The following is a 19,906-nucleotide window of genomic DNA, read 5'->3' on the forward strand; positions in this document are numbered from 1 at the left end:
AATTGGCTAAGATGACAAGAAAAGATAATGATAAATGTTGGAGGGGATGTGAGAAAACAAGGACACTAATTCATTATTAGTGGAGTTGTGAACTGATCTAACTATTCCTAAGAACAATCCGAAACTATGCCCAAAGGGCCATCAAACTGTGCATCCCTTTGACCCAGCAGTACCAAACAGGTCTGTATTCCAAGGAATTCATAAAGGAGGGAAAAAGACCCACATGTACAAAAATGTTTGTAGCAGCTCTTTTTGTGGTAGCAAAGAACTGGAAAAGAAGTGGATGCCCGTCATTAGGGAATGGCTGAATAAACTGTGGTATGTGAAAGTAATGGATTATTATTGTTCTACAGAAAATGATGAAAAAGCTGATCATAGAAAGGCCGGGAAAGATTTACATGAACAGATACTGAGAGAAACAAGCAGAACCAGGAATACACTATACACAATAATAGCAAGAATTTGAGATGACCAACTATGAAAGATTTGGTTCTTCTCAGTGGATCAGTGTATCTAAGGCAATCTCAATAAACTTTTGACAGAAAATGACATCTGAATCCAGAAAAGAATCCAGAAAAAGAAAGAGATTGAATGTAAATCATCAACACTTGCTATGTTAACTTCTTTTTTCTGTTTTTCTCTCAAATGGTCTTTCCCTTTTGTGCTGATTTTTCTCTCCCAACATGATTCATAAAAAGCAATGTTTATTAAAAGAAATAAATAATTAAAAAAAAAAAACCCAGACCCTTACATCATCACCAGTAAGTAGTCATCTAGCTTTTGCTTGCACCCTAGTGAATTCCACTGTACTTATCTCCCAAAACAATCCAATTCAATCTGGGATAGCTCTAATTATTAAGAAGTATTTACTTGGCTCAAAACAATATTTGTGTTTTATCAAGTGCAAACCAATTGCTCCTAGTTCTGCCCTCATAGCTAAAAAATACAAGCCTAATGAGTCTTCAAAAATGTGAAGAACTGACACCTTCCCTTTAAGCCTAAGTCACCTCTTCTCCAGGTTGAAAATTCCCATTTCCACAAACAGATCCTCCAATAGCATGAAATCAAAGCCGTTGTCCATCCAAATCATTTTTTTTCCCAGCTATTCTCAAGCTTATGAATGGCCTTCCTAAAGTGTCATCTAGGAGTTTCCCCATTATATACTAATAAATTTAACAATTTAATTAAATGGAAAAAATACTTACACTAATATAAACTGCCTAGATTAACAGAAGAGGAAAAGAGGAATATCGAAATAAACTTATTTTAGAAAAAAGAAACTGGCAACCCATAAATGAGCTTCCTAAGAAAAAAGCATCAGAACCAAATGGATTTATGAGTTCTACCAAATATTTAAAGTTCAACTAATTATAATATTAAATAAATTACATGAAATAATATGCAAAAAAGAGTCCTATTAAACTCCTTTTATGAAACAAAAATGGTGCTGCTACCTAAACCAGGAAGAAGAAAAACAGAAAATTACAAACCAAATTCAATAATGAATGCAAATATTCTAAATAAAATACAAATTAAGAGACTCCAATAATATATCACCCATGATTAAACACTGTGACCAAATAAGATTTATACCCAGAATACAGGAATGGTTTAAGAAAAATTATTAACATAACTGATTATATTAATAATAAAAATAATAAAAATTCACATAATCATATCCATCGATACAGAAAATCTTCAGACAAAATACAATGCTAACTGCTACTCAAAACACCTGAAAGCATAGGCATAAATGGATTTTTCCTTAAGTTAACTTAAAATCCTCAGCAATGAATAAGAAGTAGAAATAAGGTAAGAAGCCTTCCTAATAAGATCAGGAATGAAATAAGGATGCCTATTATCACCAATATTAATCAATATTGTATTGGAAATGCTAGAAATAGCTACAAGAGGAGAAAAAAATTGAATAAGTTAGAATGGGCAGCAAGGTAAAAGGGAAAAAAAAATCTTTCTTTTATAGATGATATGATATACTTGGAAAAGATTTAAGTTCAACAAAAAGGTTAGTTGAAAAAAATTTTAGCCAAGTAACAGGATATAAAATAAATTCACATAAATTCATTAGCTTTTCTACACATCACCAACAAAATCCTGCTGGAAGAGAGAGTACAAAAGCCTCCATTTATTGTAGCTATAGACAGTATAAAAGATACCCACCAAGACAAACCCAGGAACAACATGAATATAATCATAAAACACTTAATACAAATAAAGTCAGATGTAAATAACTTGGAGGCATATTGCTGATGGGTGGGCAGAACCAATATAATAAAAGTAATAATTCTACCTAAACTATTCTTTTTATTCAATGCCATCCCCCCAAATTTTTATTGCTAGAAAAAATATTAACAAATTAATTTGGGAGAAAAAAAGGTCAAGAATGTCAAAAGAATTAATGCAAAAAGGTAAAGGAAAGAGATTTAGGATAGCAGGTCTTTACCTGTAATGTTAAGGCAGCAATTATCTAAATTATTTGGTATTGGCTGTGAGACGGAAAAGTAAATCAGTTGAAAAGAATAGACATTAAAATAGTATTTAAAAGAGTGGTAAAAAAAATTATTATAATTAACTTTGTGTTTGACAAATGTAAAGATTTAAGCTTTGACAAGAATTCATAAAAAATTGTTGGGAAAACTGGAAAGTAGTCTGGCAGAAAGTGGATCTAGACCAATATTCTATACCTTTTACCAAGAAAAGGTCAAAATGGATATATGACCTAGATATAAAAAGAGATATCTTAAGTAAATTAGAAGAACATGACCTATGGATAGAATTTATGAATAAACAAGAGACAGAGAATATTTTAAAATGTAAAATAGGTAAGTTTTGACATTCAAATGTAAATGTTTTGTACAAATCAAACCAAAGTGGCCAAGAAAGCAGAAAATTGTGGGGAAAGGGGAGAATTTGTAGAGGGTTTCTCAGATGAAGGTCTCTTTTCTCAAATTTATTTGTCTGCTTGTTGATTTATCTACTTATTGATTGATTGATTGCTAAGGCAATTGGGGTTAAGTGACTTGCCCAGGGCCACAAAGCTAGGAAGTGTTAAGTGCCTGAAGTCACATTTGAACTCAGGTCCTCCTGACTTCAAGGCTGGTGCTCTATGCACTGGGCTACCTAGCTGCCCTTTTTCTCAAATTTGTAAGTATATGAATCATCCTCCAATTGATAAAGTCAAAGGATATGAACAAACAATATTTGGATGAAGAAATCAAAAAATATATAGTTACATAAAAAAATATTCTAAATCATCCTGAATAGGGAAATAAAATTAAAATAATTTGAGATAACATTTCATATCTATCACATTGAATAAAATGAGACACGAAAACAACAAATGTTAGAGAGGATGTGGGAAAATTGGGATATTAACATGCTACTGGTGGAACTGTGATCTATTTTGGAGAATAATCTGGAATTATACCCAAAGAGTTAAAAAAACTATATTATCTTTCACCCAGCAAAGCACTATTCAGTCTGTTTCCTGCAATGGTCAGAGAAAAAAGAAATAAACTTGAAAGTTTCATATATATATATATAAATAAAATGTCAAGGGATTTATGATTTTCATATTAATCAATATGAAATGTGTAATGATCGTGTCAATTATCTAGATTTGTTGGAGCTCTTTTTTTCCCAAGAAAATCCTGGCCTGAGAGCTGCCAATGTACTGCAGCACAAAGTGTAGATTGATAGATCTATCCTGACATTCTAACAATTCCTGTACTTGTGTAACTGGAATAGGATCCAATAAGGTCTCTTTTTGTAGTTAGGAGCAAGGAGGAAAAAAAAAAATAAAACAAGTTGTTGTTGTTTCCCAGGACATGTGCAGGGGACTTGGGTGGTGATAAAACAGAATATGGTTAACCACACACCTCCAGGTGCAAGGAGCTTGGATCCTGGTAGAAAAGATACCAAGAAGCTTAGGTTCTGTTATTTTTTTTTTTTCCCCCAAAATATTTGGCCAATGGATTAGAAGTAACTATCTCCCTAATAAGCGTCTAACCATTGAACAAAGAGCAAACATCTCCCCAATTCCTACCTTTCCCTACAAAAAAACCTAGCCTGGAGTACCCTCTTAGCAAATTAGTCCCAAAGCTGCTTGATCTCTTCTTGCATAAATACAAGAATAAAGCCTTTTCCTTTGAGAAATTAGTCTGGTATCCAGGTTAATTCGTACTTATTGAATCTACTCTCTCACCAACTGAACAAAAAACTGTATTTCTATTTTTGTCCCGCTAACTCTTGTTCTATACCCCACTGAACGATCATAAGGCTCAATGCAACCTACAACAATCACAAGGTTAAACTATTCTAATGACAAAGCCATTTTCACAGGACTCAAGAACACCTGTACTATCCCAAAAATGCCTACATGTGTGGGCCTGCCAAGTGAACTGTTTAATCAAGACCTAAGGATGAACGAGTAGGATTCTTTTTGCAATTTGGAGGAAGCTTAGCCCTACCCCTGACCCATCAAGTCAAGCCCTCCTCAATCTGCACATCTGTCTTTAATTTCCTCACTTTGAAATTAATTAAACTGCTATCTGATTCTTGACTTTTCTGCTTCTGGCCTGCTTTGTTTGGCTCTGACCACTCACAGGTTAGAGACCATTCTAGTCCAGACTACATTTAAAATTCTTTTGACAATGGCAACTCTTTGTGGTAGTAAACTGAATTTTGTTGACAAGAGCAACTCTCTTTGTGGTGGTAAACTGAGAGGATGCTCATCAATTGGGGAATGACTAAACAAGATATAGTATGTGATTGTGATGGAATACAACTGTACTACAAGAAATGACAAACCATCATTTCAGAAAAAACATAGAAAAACTTGCAAGAAATAATGAAGAGTGAAATGAACAAAGAGAAAGCTATGTACAGTAACACTAATATTGTTCAAAGAATAACTTTGAATGACTAATTTATTCTGAATAGTATACTCAAATCAACTACAAAGGATTTTTGAAGGAAGATGTTAGCTAAACCTCCAGAGAAATAACTGATAGAAGTATACATAGAAAAGATTTGCATAGAGATATATAGGTACATACAGATACATTTAGGCACACACATTCACATATACTCAAATGTATGTATGTGAAATGGTGACCATTTGAATGATTAGTGAATACTAGTGCAGGGTGGGGAGAAGAGACAGTTTGTAACTTAAAATGTAAAAAAATAATTAAATGTAATTTAAAAAAACTAAAATTAAAGAGGGAAAAATGATATCCAAAACTGAACACAATATTTCAAATATGATCTATGCCAAGCAGAACGCTAAGACTACTGTCTCCCTAGACAAGGACATTATTTCCTGAGAATGTAGGATAAATGATTTGTTCAGTGAAAAACAATTCTTCCACCTTCCTTTATCCTTATTTGGATGTTTTAACAAAGTTCCTAAATACTGGATTTGCCAAGAGCTCAGCCTATGCTGGGATTACTGGGGAAGACATTGAGAACTTCCTTAGATTTCCTCAGGATATAAAGGATGAATCACTTGAAGGGTTTTCATGTGAAAAGAAGATCAGATTTTTCATGCTGCACCTATAAAAATTAAATTAATGGACATAAGCTCTGTAGAAAGGGAGAAAGAGGATCAAATTAAAATGATCCAAATGTTGCCCTACAAGGGATTGCCCTACAAGATAGTGGGGTCTCCCTTCTTTGGGTCGCCAAGCAGAATGGGGATGGCCACTTGGGAGGTCTATGTTAGAGATCATTCAGTTGTGGGCTGAATTTGACCTCTGAGGACTCTTCCAATTCTGATATTCTACAATTTCTTCACCACATAAATCAGAAATCTAGAGTCAAGTCACTTGCCTAAACGCACCTGGTTAGTAATGAGTTGATACAAAAACAAAACTATTAACCAAAAAGACATTTTTCTATAGTTTCACACTTTATGTAAGTGTCTTCTTTAATCATTCTTCGCTATTTAGTTTTTTCCCTCTCCATCAAGCAAGGACTCTTGACATGTACTTACTAACTACACCTCTGAATGGCTATGCATAATGTAAAAGTTAATTGTAGAGGGCCACAAATAGGAAACTTAAGAGTGAGGTATAAGACCCTTCAACCCATCTTTGACAAAGAGAAGATCTAACTCAGTTTCAATTGATCAATGATGGACAGAAGCAGCTATATTCAAAGAAAGAACACTGGGAAATGAATGTAAACTGTTTGCATTTTTGTTTTTCTTCCCAGGTTATTTTTACCTTCTGAATCCAATTCTTCCTGTGCAACAAGAGAACTGTTTGGTTCTGTACACATATATTGTATCTAGGATATACTGTGACATAATTAACATGTTTAGGACTGCTTGTCATCTGGGGGAGGGGGTAGAGGGAGGGAGGGGAAAAATCGGAATAGAAGTGAGTGCAAGGAATAATGTTGTAAAAAAATTACCCTGGCATGGGTTCTGTCAATAAAAAGTTATAATTATTAAAAAAAAAAAAAAAAAAAAAAACCCTTCAACCCAGAGGAAATGTGCTAAAAATATCTGGTTTGGCTCCCCATTTTTCCTATGGAATTTCTCACTTCCCTCCCTGAAACATCAGGGAGGGCATGACCACATGTGTTCTACTTGAAGCAAGGATACTTACAGCAAGGTGCTTACTCAGTGATTGATGCGATAATGGTTCTCTAGTTCCCATATACTTAGTGTGATATAATGACGTAATCACTCTAGTATGATATAATAATGTAATCATTCTACCTGGCATATACTTAGTATGATGTAATCATTGTAGTTGGCATATACTTAGTGTGATGTAATGATGTAATCATACTGAGTTATTTAAGGGCTGAGAGGACTGGAGAAGAGAGCTCAATCTCAGACTCAGATTCAGACACAGAAGACCGAGAAAGAAACAGAGATCTTCCTGGTGGCTCTCTGCCTTCATCACTCTCCATCTAAGACCAAAGCTCATCTAGAGATCCTCCAGAGAGCTAGTCCGGACATTGCATTTTGGCGCCTGAACAAGACCCCCAGAAAGACATTATAGTTAATGAGTTAAGTTTTATAGTTATAGTTATAGTTAAGTTTATAATCATCCTTCACAGGTGTGGCAGTGTACACACCTAGCAATAATATGTATATCTATTAAAACCAACTCCCTCATTTTAAAGACTGAGAAATTAACTGCTTCATGGCAGAGGTGGAATATGCAACCAGGTTTTTCTAACCCTGAGGCTAATACTATATTAACAATGCAACAAAGTATTATTTAGGAGAGGTCTTTAAGGCTATCCACAAACATTTTGAATTTCCAATTAAGAAAGATTAGTGCTCCAGATATTTCTAAAATACTAGAAAAAAATTGTCTCTGAACAATTTAAACATTCTCCTTATTATATACATATCACTAGACTGAGCAATTGCTGCTGGGTTATGGTGCAAGGAGTTTCTACACTGGAAGGTTCCTATGCTAATTGCTGATAGTAGGCCAGCTGGAAGCATCAAACAAGGCTGATGTGGGAGTTTATTTGAGTAGTCTATACTACTATGTATTGATGACCAGGTTTTTCTATTCATTCGATGGAGAGAGAAAGAGAAGACAGATTTTTAAAATGTTTTCAGTTTAAAAATAAAGCTTAATCATTTTTCAAAAGAAAATGGTATCATATGGAGAAAACAACTTTACTAAAATCAAAAATAGCCCAGACATCATCTATTATAAATGTCTGAAATAATAATAATAATGATAATTAACATTTATATAGGACTTTAGTGTTTAGAAAGACTCATTCTCAGAGCAATCTTGTGAGGTGAGTTTTATCTCATGGGGCTAATTATTATCCTTATTTTACAAATCAAGTAAATAAGTGAAGTTGAGAAAAGTTAAGTGAACTGTTCAAGATCACATAGCTATGAAAATGCATCTAGATTCAGGTCTTCCTGCCTTGAAGGCCAGTGTTCTGTCCACTATGAAACCAGCAAGGAACTCTTGATGAAGATAAGCACTTGAGCCTGCACTGTGGGAATGGAAAGACAGCCTTCAATTCCAGGAAAAAGCATTTTAGATGGAGATACAATGCCATAGTTTGCTAGATGTTATCAATTTTGTTATTAAACAGAAAACATCTACAAAATTTGCCTAAAATATGACACTTCATAATCTGATAGGTTCGATCAGTACTACCAGCATGATTTCTCTAAGAATAGCATGATATAGAGGAATGAATATAGAGAACCTGATTTCGGTTAATTACAGCTATATCTCAAATGAATAAAATGTTTCATCATCAGTAAAATGAGAGTAAATTACAAAAAAACTGTGAGAAAATAATGTATATATATATATATATATATATATGTTATTATCTTTATACTTCATAATTAGGTCCATTACTACTACAATCTTCTTATACTTATTTCCCTCTACATGATTTTGGGATCTAGTAAAACTGGCACAGCAAACTACAACTCCCCACTCAACCATTTACACTAACTGATCCTTCCTCAATGTCTGGAACTTCTCTCTCCTCATTCCTGATTTCCTTCAAGTCTAATCTTCTGTAGAGTGCCTTTCTCCCATTTCCCTTAATGTTACAGTTTTCCTTTGAGATTATCGCTGATTATATTTTGTTCCTATACAACTCTGCGTATTGTCCCCCAATTAGATGTGAACTTCTTTAGAAGGACTTTTTTTGGGGGGGAGAGAAGGGGGGGGGGCTTTCTTTGTTTCTCCAGTGCTTGGCCTAGTATAGAAGAACATGTCTGATGACTGATAATATTACTGGAAAAATGTCTAGTGCTCACTAGCAAGTGCTTCAATGCCCTGTTAACAACATGGGTATTTCTTAGTAAATTCAAATGAAAAAACTTAGGAAAACAATTGACCTTAGTGATAAGAAATGGAAGTATATATAACTATTTGAGAGGCATGAGTGTGTAAGAAAAATCGGCAGAATTAGCAAGTGGGTTAGAAGATGCAAGGAAGTAGTTTTGAAATCATATAAAGAAAAAGTTGGGCTGCCCCTTTTCAAGCAATTAGGGGATGACTACATTGGGGCACAGAGAAATGAAGTAAGCAGTAAGGCTTAAAGGGCATTGGGAATTTCCAAACTATCTCATCATGGCAGAGACTTATTGATAAACTACCCAAGTAGATCATCAGCCCTTTATAGTCCAGTGAGCTGCCTACCTGAAATTTGGTCTTGCCTACTCTAAGACCATCTCTATCTAATTCTTGAACAATCCTGTCCCTGAATTAGACGCTGAAGATTCAAAGGCTAAAAAGGAAAAACGGCCACTACCCACTGAGAACTTAGGCCTTTAATCAAATCTATGCAAAGTACATACAAAGAGTACTGAAAAAGATAATTCAAGGTAATGTTACAAAGCAAGGAGAGCAGGAAAGAGGTGCTAGTGTGGAAGAAACGCTTGAGCTGTCCCTGAACGGACGGATTCTAAGGGGAATTAGTGAGAAGATCGTGTGTGCTTGTGCAAAAGCACAGAGAAGGAAAACTGAATGTGGAGGGCGAATATAGCTGGAATAGGCCAGTCTGTAATACAACAAAGACTTCTTATAGAACCTCATTAATGGTGGGTTTCCTCGGCCGGGGTCTTGGGGCTCACTTGTAGGACTGGGATGTGAAGGCCAAAGACAGACTCGCAGAGGGAAGAAATGCCCTCAACAGAGGCCAGCGTCCGGGGAAACCCGGGGGTAACTCTAGGCCAGATGCCACGAGCCCCGGCACCTGCCCGACATTCGAGGGCAGGAGCAACACCGTGGGACAACAACCCCGAGGCCCGCACGTTTCCTCCCAGCTCGAATTTCCGGGAAGGGCGGGCAGCCAAGGCTGCGGCCCCGAGGAGGCTGAGCCTGAGGAACGCGGGAAGGCAGCGATGGAGGAGGGTTCGGGGTCCTAACCCTCTCACCTGAGTCCAGCTCCAGCTGGTAACAGGGCAGAGGCTCCAGGGAGAGTTTGTAGCCCTCGAAGCGTGGGTCCAACAGAGGCCGCTTCACGCGCAAAGAGCAATTGGCCGCTACTTCCATCTCTCCAGGTCAGATGGAGCGCGAGTTTCAACTTTAAAAGTGCAGTTAAAAGGTCCGCGTTTCTTTCTTGCTTTAGTAGGGTTGGAGAGGGTCCCAGAGAGCTCCGCCGAGTCTGTGGGCTTCTGGGAAATGTAGTTTTCAAAGAAAGCAAAAGCCGGCGGCGAAGGCGGAGCTGAATCTGTAATGAATGTTAGGAGTAGTTTTTTGGTCCTTTGGCTTTTGAGCTTTGAACGTAACTTCTCCTTTAGTTCATAGACTCATTCTCCCAAAAGGCTAAGCGAATGGAAAGCCTGCCATGTGTATGGTGGGCGGCTATTTAGGGCCCGCTACGCTCCGGAAACACTTCCCATTGCTTCCTGTGGCAGCTGATATAAATCGTTGTTTACTGGAGTAAAATTTGAAGGGGCCAGAATACGGTGGTTAGCGGTCTGTATTTGTTGTTGCCCCTTTCGCTTCGCGGAAATAGCCAAGAGTATTGCGCTTTCTTCTTCTCCCCCCGAGGCCTGGAGTCAGCGCAAAGAGATCCCCGAGGTAAGATTGTCCCCCAACAGGGCGGCCATACCCTCCCTATCCCAGTGCGTTACCCCTGGAGCTTCAGAAAGGGAGATGGGCCCGGAGCCCGTCCTTGTTTTTCTTTTTCATGCCAGCCCCTATACTCCACATCTTCTGAAGCCCCAAATGTCTTTTTCCTCCACCAGCGTTTCGTAGCTAAGCTTTTAGGGTAAAGGGAGTAGTGTAGACTAGCCGCGCGGGGTGATTTGAAACTGTCATCAGTTAACTGGACTAACTGATCGTTTAATGAAAAAGGAACCTTTGTAGTGATAGTGATGTCATTTTAATCCTTTTCGAGAACAACCAAAAGAGAATGAGTAATTGGGCTCAGTTAAAATTATTTTAATAAAAGAAAGGGTGACTACTTGGTGATTTCTAAAGTAGTTTCTAGCGCTTAAATCGGTGCATGGTACATAGTTTAGGCGCTTAATAAATGTATCCTGACTTGACTAAAGGTCATTTTATACCCTTGTATTCAGTAACTTTACAAAAATTTCTCCCATGTTGGACCCGTGCTAGGGAAACATATATTTCTTTTCTTGTTCTGCCCAGCTCCTCAAAAGATAGAGGTATTGTGTTGAAAATCTATACCGTTTTTATCTCGGAGAATTTGGGTGCTGGAAGGTGCCTACAAATCAGAGTTCATCCTTTTTTCCAGATATAGAAACTGAAATGTAGATACATGAAATTGTTTGCCAGGGACACCGAGGCTATAAGTGGCAGTGCTAAATTTGAAACTAGTGCGTTTCCCGTTTCACTTTGGCTATTTCATGCTAAAGAAAAATGCAAAGAACAAATAGGGGCAGCAAAGTGGCACAGTGGATAGAGCAGCAGCCCTGACGTCAGAAGGACCTGAAGTCAAATCTGGTCACAGCTGTGTGACCCTGGGCAAGTCAATTAACCCCAGTTACCTCAGCAAAAAAAAAAAAAAAGATATGTTTTATACATTTTTACTAGATTGTCCAAGGAATTCATAACTCAAAAAAAAAAAAAAAAAGACTTAAGAATGGTTTATTGGCTTCATTTTTAAAAATTATTTTAGATACATTTTATTGGAAAAATTTCCAAAAACATGACAACTATAATCTGAAATAGGGCCTTTATTTTGTTAGTTAGCAAAGGTTATTTTAAAAAAGTGCATCTATTGCCATCATGTGGGTACTAATTTTTTTAATGCCATCCTCCAGACCAACTAAGTCATTTTAAAAGTTAAATCTAAATATATCCTCTCATTTCCCAAACAGTCATGCAACCTTTTAAAAAGGAACAAATAAATTGTGTGGCATTTTTGTTTGCTTTCTCCTTCAGGAAACTGACACAACTGTATAACCACTTGATAAAACAAAAATGCATTCTTTAGTGGAAGTTCCATTTAAGTGCCACAGAAATTTTATCTAAAACAAACAAGAATCATAAGATAGAAGGGATTGAGAAATAGTATAATTTAGATCAAAAGAACTTTTAAAAATATAATTCGCCTTCCTTGATATCTTTAAATGTTAATACTTATCAAATTATCTTGTATTGGTTCGGGTGTTGTGCTATTTTAAGTAGATTATAAGGTCCTTGAAGAATGGGACTTAACTATGTTTGTCTTTATATTCCTAATACCTATTATGAGGATATCATGGATTTAGGTATAGAAGAGAGCTCAAAGGTCATTGAACCCAACCCTTAAATTTTACAGATGTATAGACAAATAACTGACTTGTACTGTATAAAGGGCAGAAACTCTGTATGATTGATTTAGTTTTACACAGCAAGGTGTTAACTCAGTGGAATTGATAAGACAATGGTTATCTAGTTTTACATGTACTTAGTATATGATATAGTTCTACAAGATTGACACCTATTCCACAAGATTGACACCTACGATAATGTAATTATAATAGAATATATAAGACCCAACAAGGATTGGACAAGAGACATTCTATCTTTGATCAGGCTCCCAGTGGCTCTCCTATTTCCTGCACTTTGGGAGAGACTGGTACAAACTTGGAGACAGACTTGGAGAAGACAGAGGACTGGAAGCTGAAGCTCAAGCTCTGGGACTCAGACTTCAAGACAGACCGGGGTGGTAGCTCTCCTGCTTTCTCCACTGAAACTAAGAACCATTCCGGAGGGCTTAGCTAGTGGAGCTCCAGGTGAAGGAGACAGACTGTGAAGGAGATAAAGAATTTGGACTTATCTCTGACTATTCTTGCGATTACTCTGCTGAATAAGATAGAAAGATCTCCCGAAAGCTAAACCAGAACATTACAGTATTGCCCTTTAGGGTTAAGTAGCAAAACTGAATTTTAAATGCACTTCCTTTATAATCTAATTGTCCTTCTACTAAATAGTCTTATATCCTGGTAGAATTGAACAACTGTGATAATTGTTAAAAATGATTTATAGGTAGCAAAAAATGATTCAAAAATGTGGATTCACTTTAAAGTGCATTTTTTGATACACTTCACGGTTGTCAATACTAGTCAATGTAGGTTACAGATTTTCTCAGAAGTGATTAGCTGATATTGACAGGATTCATTGGCCCACAAGCATATGGGCCTTGTGTGTAAACTGTGTAAAACTTGTGTTTAAACTATGTGTAAACTTGTGTGTGAACTGATTGGTTAGTATTTTCTTTGTCTTTATGATGTCAACATACTATGAGAATATAAAAACTGAAGTTGTTAACTAAAATTTAAAAGTAGAGGGTGTATAGCTAGGATTAAAAAGTTTATCCATGTGTTGCATCCTGGGATTATGTAAGTAAATGCTTTTGAAAATCATCTTTAAAATAGCACTGCAAACAGAGGGTAAAATATGGAATTGATGTGATATCCTGTCTATTAGATTTGGAAAATAATGCTTTAAAAACATACTTTGTTTTTAAACATAGATTAACAAAATGAACAAAGATGCACAGATGAGAGCAACTATTAACCAGAAACTGATAGAAACTGGTGAACGAGAACGGTGAGTAATGTTTTGCTTGACTGGCCAGGTACTTTTATATTTCTGTAATACAGAAATCTTTAGAACTGTTTATATCATCAATGAAAGTAGTAGGCCACATGTGAAAGTTTTAAAGAAAATTGAATATCCAAACTTCATTCTTAATTTTTGTAAGGGAAATTTAATTTAGGATATCTTCAATACTTGGCAATCTTATCAAACTTAATACTCCTTATAGATAAAACCCATTCACACCTTATCCTATACTATCTTACCCTCCTTCTCCCATAAAAATCTCCATAAGAAGTTCCAGTCAATATGCTGAGAGTCTTCTCTTACTATTACATGGATACCAGTAGTGCATAAAGGATGTCCATTAGTTATCATTTTTGAAATTTATCTGATTTAAATACCTTTTCAGCACTTAACTATACAAAGCACAAGGGATTCAAAACAGTCCCTGCTCTCAACAATATGTACAGAAATGAATCAACATAAAATATGTCCAGGAGTCCTCTTTGAAAGAGTGTTTGTATAAATGTATAAAAGTGCACCTTGAAAGCAGTTAAGGATTCTGGAGTCAGAGAGAAAGAGAGCACCTGTGCCCACATCTTTTAGTCATAGGGCTTAAACAAAAGACTGAATATGAGAAAACAGGGACAATTCTGCCTCAAATTGGCAGCGTCATTTAACATGAGTGAGACTTGGGATTTGTCATAATGTAATAAAAACTAAATTATTTCAATAACTCAGAAAGCATTTATTAAGTATTTACTACTTTCCAGGCATTGTGCTAAGTGCAAGAGAAAAATCAAACATTCTTAGATCTCCGTGAGCTTACATTATATTGGGGGAAACTACAAATCTATTAAAAGTACATACAAAATAAATATAAGGTGGATTGGGGAGATCAAGAAAGGCTTCCTGTGCAAAGTAGTGCTTGAATTGAGTCTTACAGGAAGCAATGAATTCTAAGAGGTAAAGGTGAATGTGGAGAGCCTAGCAAGAGCAGAGACATGGAGATAGGAAATGAACAGTTGGATGTGAGGAATATCAAGGAGCTCAGTTTGTTTGCATGATAGAATAAAGGTAATCAATAAATAGAAGCTGGAAAAGGTAGGCATATAGATTGTAAAGAACTTTAGGGTCCCATTTGAAGGTTGTAGTAAGAAATAAAAAGTTAACAATTTTAATGAATTAGACTCCAGCTATAATTAAGGTAGCTATTCTGCCTTCATTAAAATCATTAGTAACTATGAAAAATTAATATTTTTAATTTCCAAAAGAACCTCTGAATTTAGTAATAGATCAAGGTTTCAGCCAATATTTTGAAAGCATAGATTTAGAGTATGTTATAACCTGAGTTCAAATCTCACCTCTGAACCTCATAACATTTCATGTAATACCTATGTCAGAGTGATTATGAGGTCAAATTTAAAGCCGTCTTGTTGATTTCAGGCTTAGCATATTATCCACCGCCCTACCTAACATCCTTAAAAGGGAACATTTAATTCAATAGACTTTCTTTGACTAATGTGAAGTGGATTGTAACTTACTCCATGTACCATATCACAATGTGAACCATACAAGTTATAAATCTTTGGTTTAGGAAAAGTCAGTGGAATTAATAGAATTAATTAGTAAAATAGAACTTACACTCATGAAAGATAAGGAAAGTTTTTAAGATTTAAATGAAATGTATACTAAATAAATGATTAACATTTTTTTTTCCCCCCAGACTTAAAGAGTTGCTAAGAGCTAAATTAATTGAATGTGGTTGGAAAGATCAATTGAAAGCTCATTGTAAAGGTAATCACTATTTAATTTGGTCATAAATTTAAGCTAATCTTGTTGTACCCAAGGTCTGTTGATTTTTGTATGAGAGAAGGTAGCTATATTCAATAATTTGTCCTTAACAAATTTTTATTTTAAACAGACTGGAACTTGATGATGCTAAGATCTTTATCAATCCTTCCATACTAAGACTATAAGACTATTTCTAGTGAGATTTGTAATTACTAGATAGTTCTTATTTTCTAAGAGATTCAGAAAAAAGTTACTATCAAAGTTGGATATTAAAAGTAACCTTAGGGACAGCTAGGTGGTGCAGTGGATAGACCTACCAGCCCTGAAGTCAGGAGGGGCTAGGTTCAAATCTGGCCTCACTTCCTAGTTGTGTGACCCTGGGCAAGTCACTTAACCCCAATTGCCAGGGGGGTGGGGGGGAGAGAGTAACCTTATAAGACACTTAATATGGTATAAAAGATAAACAGATGTCATATTCAAACTTAATATCTTCCCTTACATAAAAAATGGGTTTCCATATATATAAAGGATTCTTAAATGTTTTTTGAAAGATTGCTCACTATTAGACTAGGGATATCTAATGGATAAATTCCTTCATTTGTGTCTGCAAAGTGTTTCATAGGTTCTTGAAACATTATATACCTAACAAGAATTTTGATATGCATTAGTAGCTTGTAAAAAGAACAGTTCTGTATGAAATATATAAATTGGTCATTTATTACAATTCAAGTTTTATCCTTTACATTAGCTCCTATATTCATTAAGTACCTGCTCTGTGTAAGTCATCCTGTTTGGGACTAGAAATACCTAAATACTAAAAGCAGACAGAGCTATACCTTATAAGTGTGTTCACAAAGATAAAAATATCTGCCCTTAACTTGATCTATCCCTTATTGGAGGCAATGCAGTATGTACAGAAATGGGTAAGAAATAAAGTAATCTAAGGAGTTAAGAGAAACTTAACAGCAGAAGGATCAGAGAGATATTTATAGAGAGCCAGCACCCCAGCTTTGAAGGACAACAGAGATTTAAGCAGGAAATTCATACTTTGTGTTCTTGGATTCCTTTGAGCAAAATCAAATGGATAAAGCATTCATTTAAGATCCTATACTGTACCAGGCATTATGCTAAACCCTAGGAAGTTCACACTCTCTGGGGAAAATGGCATATAAACAACTATGTACAAGTCAGATAAAGACAGGGTAAAATAGTATTGAACTCAGAGGAAAGGCAGAGTAAGAGTAAAGAAGCCTGAGAGAGTTTTCTTGTAGAAGGTGGGACTTTGATACTTGAAAGAAGCTCAGGACGAGAAGGCAAAGATGAAAAGAAAGATTGTTCTGAGCATGAAATTTTAAATGAAATTTGTTTACCACCAATAAAAACTCCAATCAAACCCCAAAACCCCATAATATAGGATAACATGAAGAACTATACCTATGATTTCATTGATAGAATGCCTGGAGAAGGAAACTCCCTTTTCCAGCTAGCTGCAGATTAGCACCTTCTCTGCAACTGAGTCTAGAATAGAGGCGTGAAATTCAGGGCTAATAGAAGCAAAATTCCTCAGGAGGCCCATATCAGATTAAAATGGAATTTTGCAGTGTTTAATAAAATATCATCTCTATTGTATAGTATTTTTAATTTGCAACTTTCTAAGTCAACACGTGGCCTTCAAGGAACCATTTTTGAGTTTTGACTCAACTGTTCCAGAACACTAGTAATTTGCACAGAATCACCAAGCCACTGTGTGTTAAGGATGACACTTGAAACCCAAGTTTTCCTGCACACACCATGGCAGCCTCATTAAACAGTCTCATCTAGTAATAAAGGCCATTTGGTATATCTCCTACGTACACTGTAATCACATTAATAGTCAGGATATACTATGTCGTTCACTTTATTTTCTTTCCTTGAAGGTAGTGGCACTGAAGCCTTTAAAAGTGCATATATAACGAAGTGTGTTCATTTTTAGGGGTATTATTATATAGTATATCAGAAATTGTATAGGCTTTAACATATCTAGGTACATATTAATGTGTTCTAGAAATGTATATGATACGTATCTGGATATTAAGTAGATCTAAGAATTATTTATAGCATTTCTTTAGTAGAATAGTCTATAGCCAAGTATATTTACATTTAATCCTCATACACTCTACTCATCCATCTTTGAGAAGTTTAGGTAAGTGCCTGGCATAAAGCAGGCATTATATAAATATCTTTATGCCCTTTTCTTCCCTTCCTTTGTACATTCCTTCTCCTAAAAGGAGAAATCAGCAAACAGCATTTGAAGGTAAGTTGAGTTGGCTTCTTTGGCCATGAGCAAATGCTGCTGTTTAAGCCAAAAAGCATGGTAAAGGGAATAACAACAGCGTAATTATATACCACATGAAAATTTTGGCCAAACCAAGTAAATTTGGTTTCCTTGTATTTGGGAACCTACTGTAAGATGATGCTAAAACAAACTTGCTGTACAGAAGATTACAGGTCCTTACAAATGGTGGGTTTAGGCATCATATTAAAATGGTAATTTTATTTGGGTTTATGAATATTTATGAAACAAGTTATATTTTACAGGAGAGATAGCCCTTTTTTAATGAACTAGTAAACATTTAAAACTTATTTGCAAGGTTATATTATATCCACTCTTTTCGCCTGAAGTGAATCTCATGAATATCTGGTTTACAAAAATATCTACTCTTATAACTAGTTATATGGCTTTTAAGAAATAGAATATTTATATTTTGTTTTGGACTTTTGAAGATGTGATTAAAGAAAAAGGATTAGAACACGTTACTGTTGATGACTTGGTAGCAGAGATAACTCCGAAAGGCAGAGGTAAGAATTGTTTTAAAAGTCTCTTTTTAGGAATCTAAATTCTATAGAACTAAATATTCTGGATTAACTTAAGTCTATATACTTGATTATGTGACTCTAAATAATTGTTTGTTTACTCAGAAGTAGCAAAGGAAAGAAATTTTAATTCATCTGAAACCATGAAGAGTACAAATCTTGCAAACAAAAATCTCAGAGAATCTCCTCATTTTACACAGGTTAATAAATGTCACAGGAGGAATTTTAGCCTTACATATCTTCTGGCTTCAGAACCATTACACTTTCCTGTACATGATGTATTGATTGGTTTTATTACCTTTTTTCTATTTGTTGTCAAATAAGACCTTATTTGAATGTGATAAAAAAAAAAATATATCAGTAGAATTTTTCAAGTCCTGAATTTGTTCTTGCCATCAAAAAGTTTTGAATATAAAGTAGAAAATATACCACATACACAAATAATTATGACCCAAAGTAGAATGTGACAAGGGCAAAGAAGACAGTGACAGAATTATAAGAAAATTTGATGAATAACAACTTGAGTTTAGCCAAGGAACTAAGGGAAGTTTTATAAAGGAAGTTATCACAGTTACTAGTTTTAACAGGTCCTAGGTCATTAGGTCCTAGGCATTAGAAATTGCTTCTAGAAATACATACAAGAAAAAACTAGATTTGGAAAACAGCAAGTTGTCTAATTTAGCTGAAACATGAACCTAGTAATAAAGAAGTGGTTTCTTGGGAAGCCCTTAGTGTTAAGGGGGTTACATTTCAATATCCAGGCTTTAGGGGAATAAATCACTAAAAGTTTTTGAATTACCAATTGTCAGGTACCATTTATGGGCCCACCTAAAAGGCAGAGAAAGTGAATTGTTAGTACGGGTCTTTCCAGGAATACTCAGCAACCTTGAAATAAAAGAACAAGAACAGGGTGGCCTAGTTTAGCTGGCACAAAATAACATCAGCAGGAAGGTTGGGCACAAAAAAAGATGGTTTTTACTAGCTCATTCAGATCTTCTACTAATAGATGGTTAGTACCTATGCTGAAGAAATCTCAGCTCTCTAGCAAATTTATTTTAATGTCTTTCATACTTTTAACTTGTGTTTTTTAAGCTCCTTGTCTAATGTTAACATCTGGCTTCTTTATAGAATCCTATTTCATAGGCATGAGTCATAGCAAAATTTATTGTATATGAATTGAAAGTGATCCATATGCCATTTTACTTCTGATTGTTTTATTTCATTCTTTTTAGCACTTGTACCAGACAGTGTGAAGAAGGAACTTTTACAGAGAATAAGAACTTTCCTTGCTCAGCATGCTAGCCTTTAAGATAGGCTAAACATCACCGCCATGTACTTTGATTTCTTTGATCCATTAAAAAAAGACATGCCATACATTTGGAGTGCATTTTCTAAAGTAGTCCTTTTTTTGTACGATGAATTTTACATGTTTTGGTAATAACCTGTGTGTTGTATTGATTTTTTTTTTCTTGAAGATTATTTTAATAATAAAAACAATGTAAATGTTTGAAAATTACATATTTCTACTGTGTTATTCTATGTTCTCTATTTTCAACTTTTTAACATTGACTATAAATGTTATCATCTTTCTCCAAGTATTCTTTTATCATAAAAATTTTTTTTAATAAATGTTTATTAAGCACTGTACTAAAAATTAATGTTTTTACTCCAGAAGAATTTATAGACCAAGATTCCCATCTTTCTCCCGTGGTCTCATTGCTGGC

At 35.2% G+C, this 19,906-nt stretch overlaps 2 protein-coding genes across 5 annotated transcripts in view; one reads left to right on the forward strand and one right to left on the reverse strand.

Annotated features, from left to right (window-relative positions):
- Window positions 1-10,038, reverse strand: part of NUDCD1 (NudC domain containing 1) — a 90,489-nt gene extending 80,451 nt beyond the window's left edge. For both annotated transcript variants that reach the window (XM_051970990.1, XM_051970989.1), the window contains exon 1: window positions 9,914-10,038. In XM_051970990.1, coding sequence (XP_051826950.1) covers window positions 9,914-10,031 — 118 coding nt within the window. In that variant the 5' untranslated portion in view covers window positions 10,032-10,038. The remainder of the gene's footprint in view (window positions 1-9,913) is intronic.
- Window positions 10,039-10,375: 337 nt separating this feature from the next.
- Window positions 10,376-19,698, forward strand: ENY2 (ENY2 transcription and export complex 2 subunit). Of its 3 annotated transcripts, none has more exons than XM_051970991.1 (5): window positions 10,376-10,562; window positions 13,468-13,544; window positions 15,262-15,332; window positions 18,093-18,167; window positions 19,415-19,698. In XM_051970991.1, the coding sequence occupies exons 2-5, from the start codon at window positions 13,477-13,479 to the stop codon at window positions 19,489-19,491; spliced, it is 291 nt and encodes a 96-aa protein (XP_051826951.1). In that variant the 5' UTR covers window positions 10,376-10,562; window positions 13,468-13,476; the 3' UTR covers window positions 19,492-19,698. The 3 variants fall into 3 exon arrangements, with proteins under 3 accessions (XP_051826951.1, XP_051826953.1, XP_051826952.1); XM_051970993.1 differs by lacking the exon at window positions 10,376-10,562 and adding an exon at window positions 12,595-12,727; XM_051970992.1 differs by lacking the exon at window positions 10,376-10,562 and adding an exon at window positions 13,294-13,333.
- The last annotated feature ends 208 nt before the right edge of the window (window positions 19,699-19,906 follow it).

The sequence above is a fragment of the Antechinus flavipes genome, chromosome 1, assembly GCF_016432865.1.
Source record: "Antechinus flavipes isolate AdamAnt ecotype Samford, QLD, Australia chromosome 1, AdamAnt_v2, whole genome shotgun sequence".
Classification (NCBI taxonomy): domain Eukaryota; kingdom Metazoa; phylum Chordata; class Mammalia; order Dasyuromorphia; family Dasyuridae; genus Antechinus; species Antechinus flavipes.

What these genes read in the sequence shown, in the direction of transcription:
- ENY2 (XM_051970991.1), top strand. Translation starts at nt 13,477, where the DNA reads ATGAACAAAGATGCACAGATGAGAGCAACTATTAACCAGAAACTGATA. An exon ending in ATTGAAAGCTCATTGTAAAG is followed by an intron (nt 15,333 to 18,092) that starts GTAATCACTATT and finishes GGACTTTTGAAG; the next exon opens with ATGTGATTAAAGAAAAAGGA. An exon ending in GATAACTCCGAAAGGCAGAG is followed by an intron (nt 18,168 to 19,414) that starts GTAAGAATTGTT and finishes CATTCTTTTTAG; the next exon opens with CACTTGTACCAGACAGTGTG.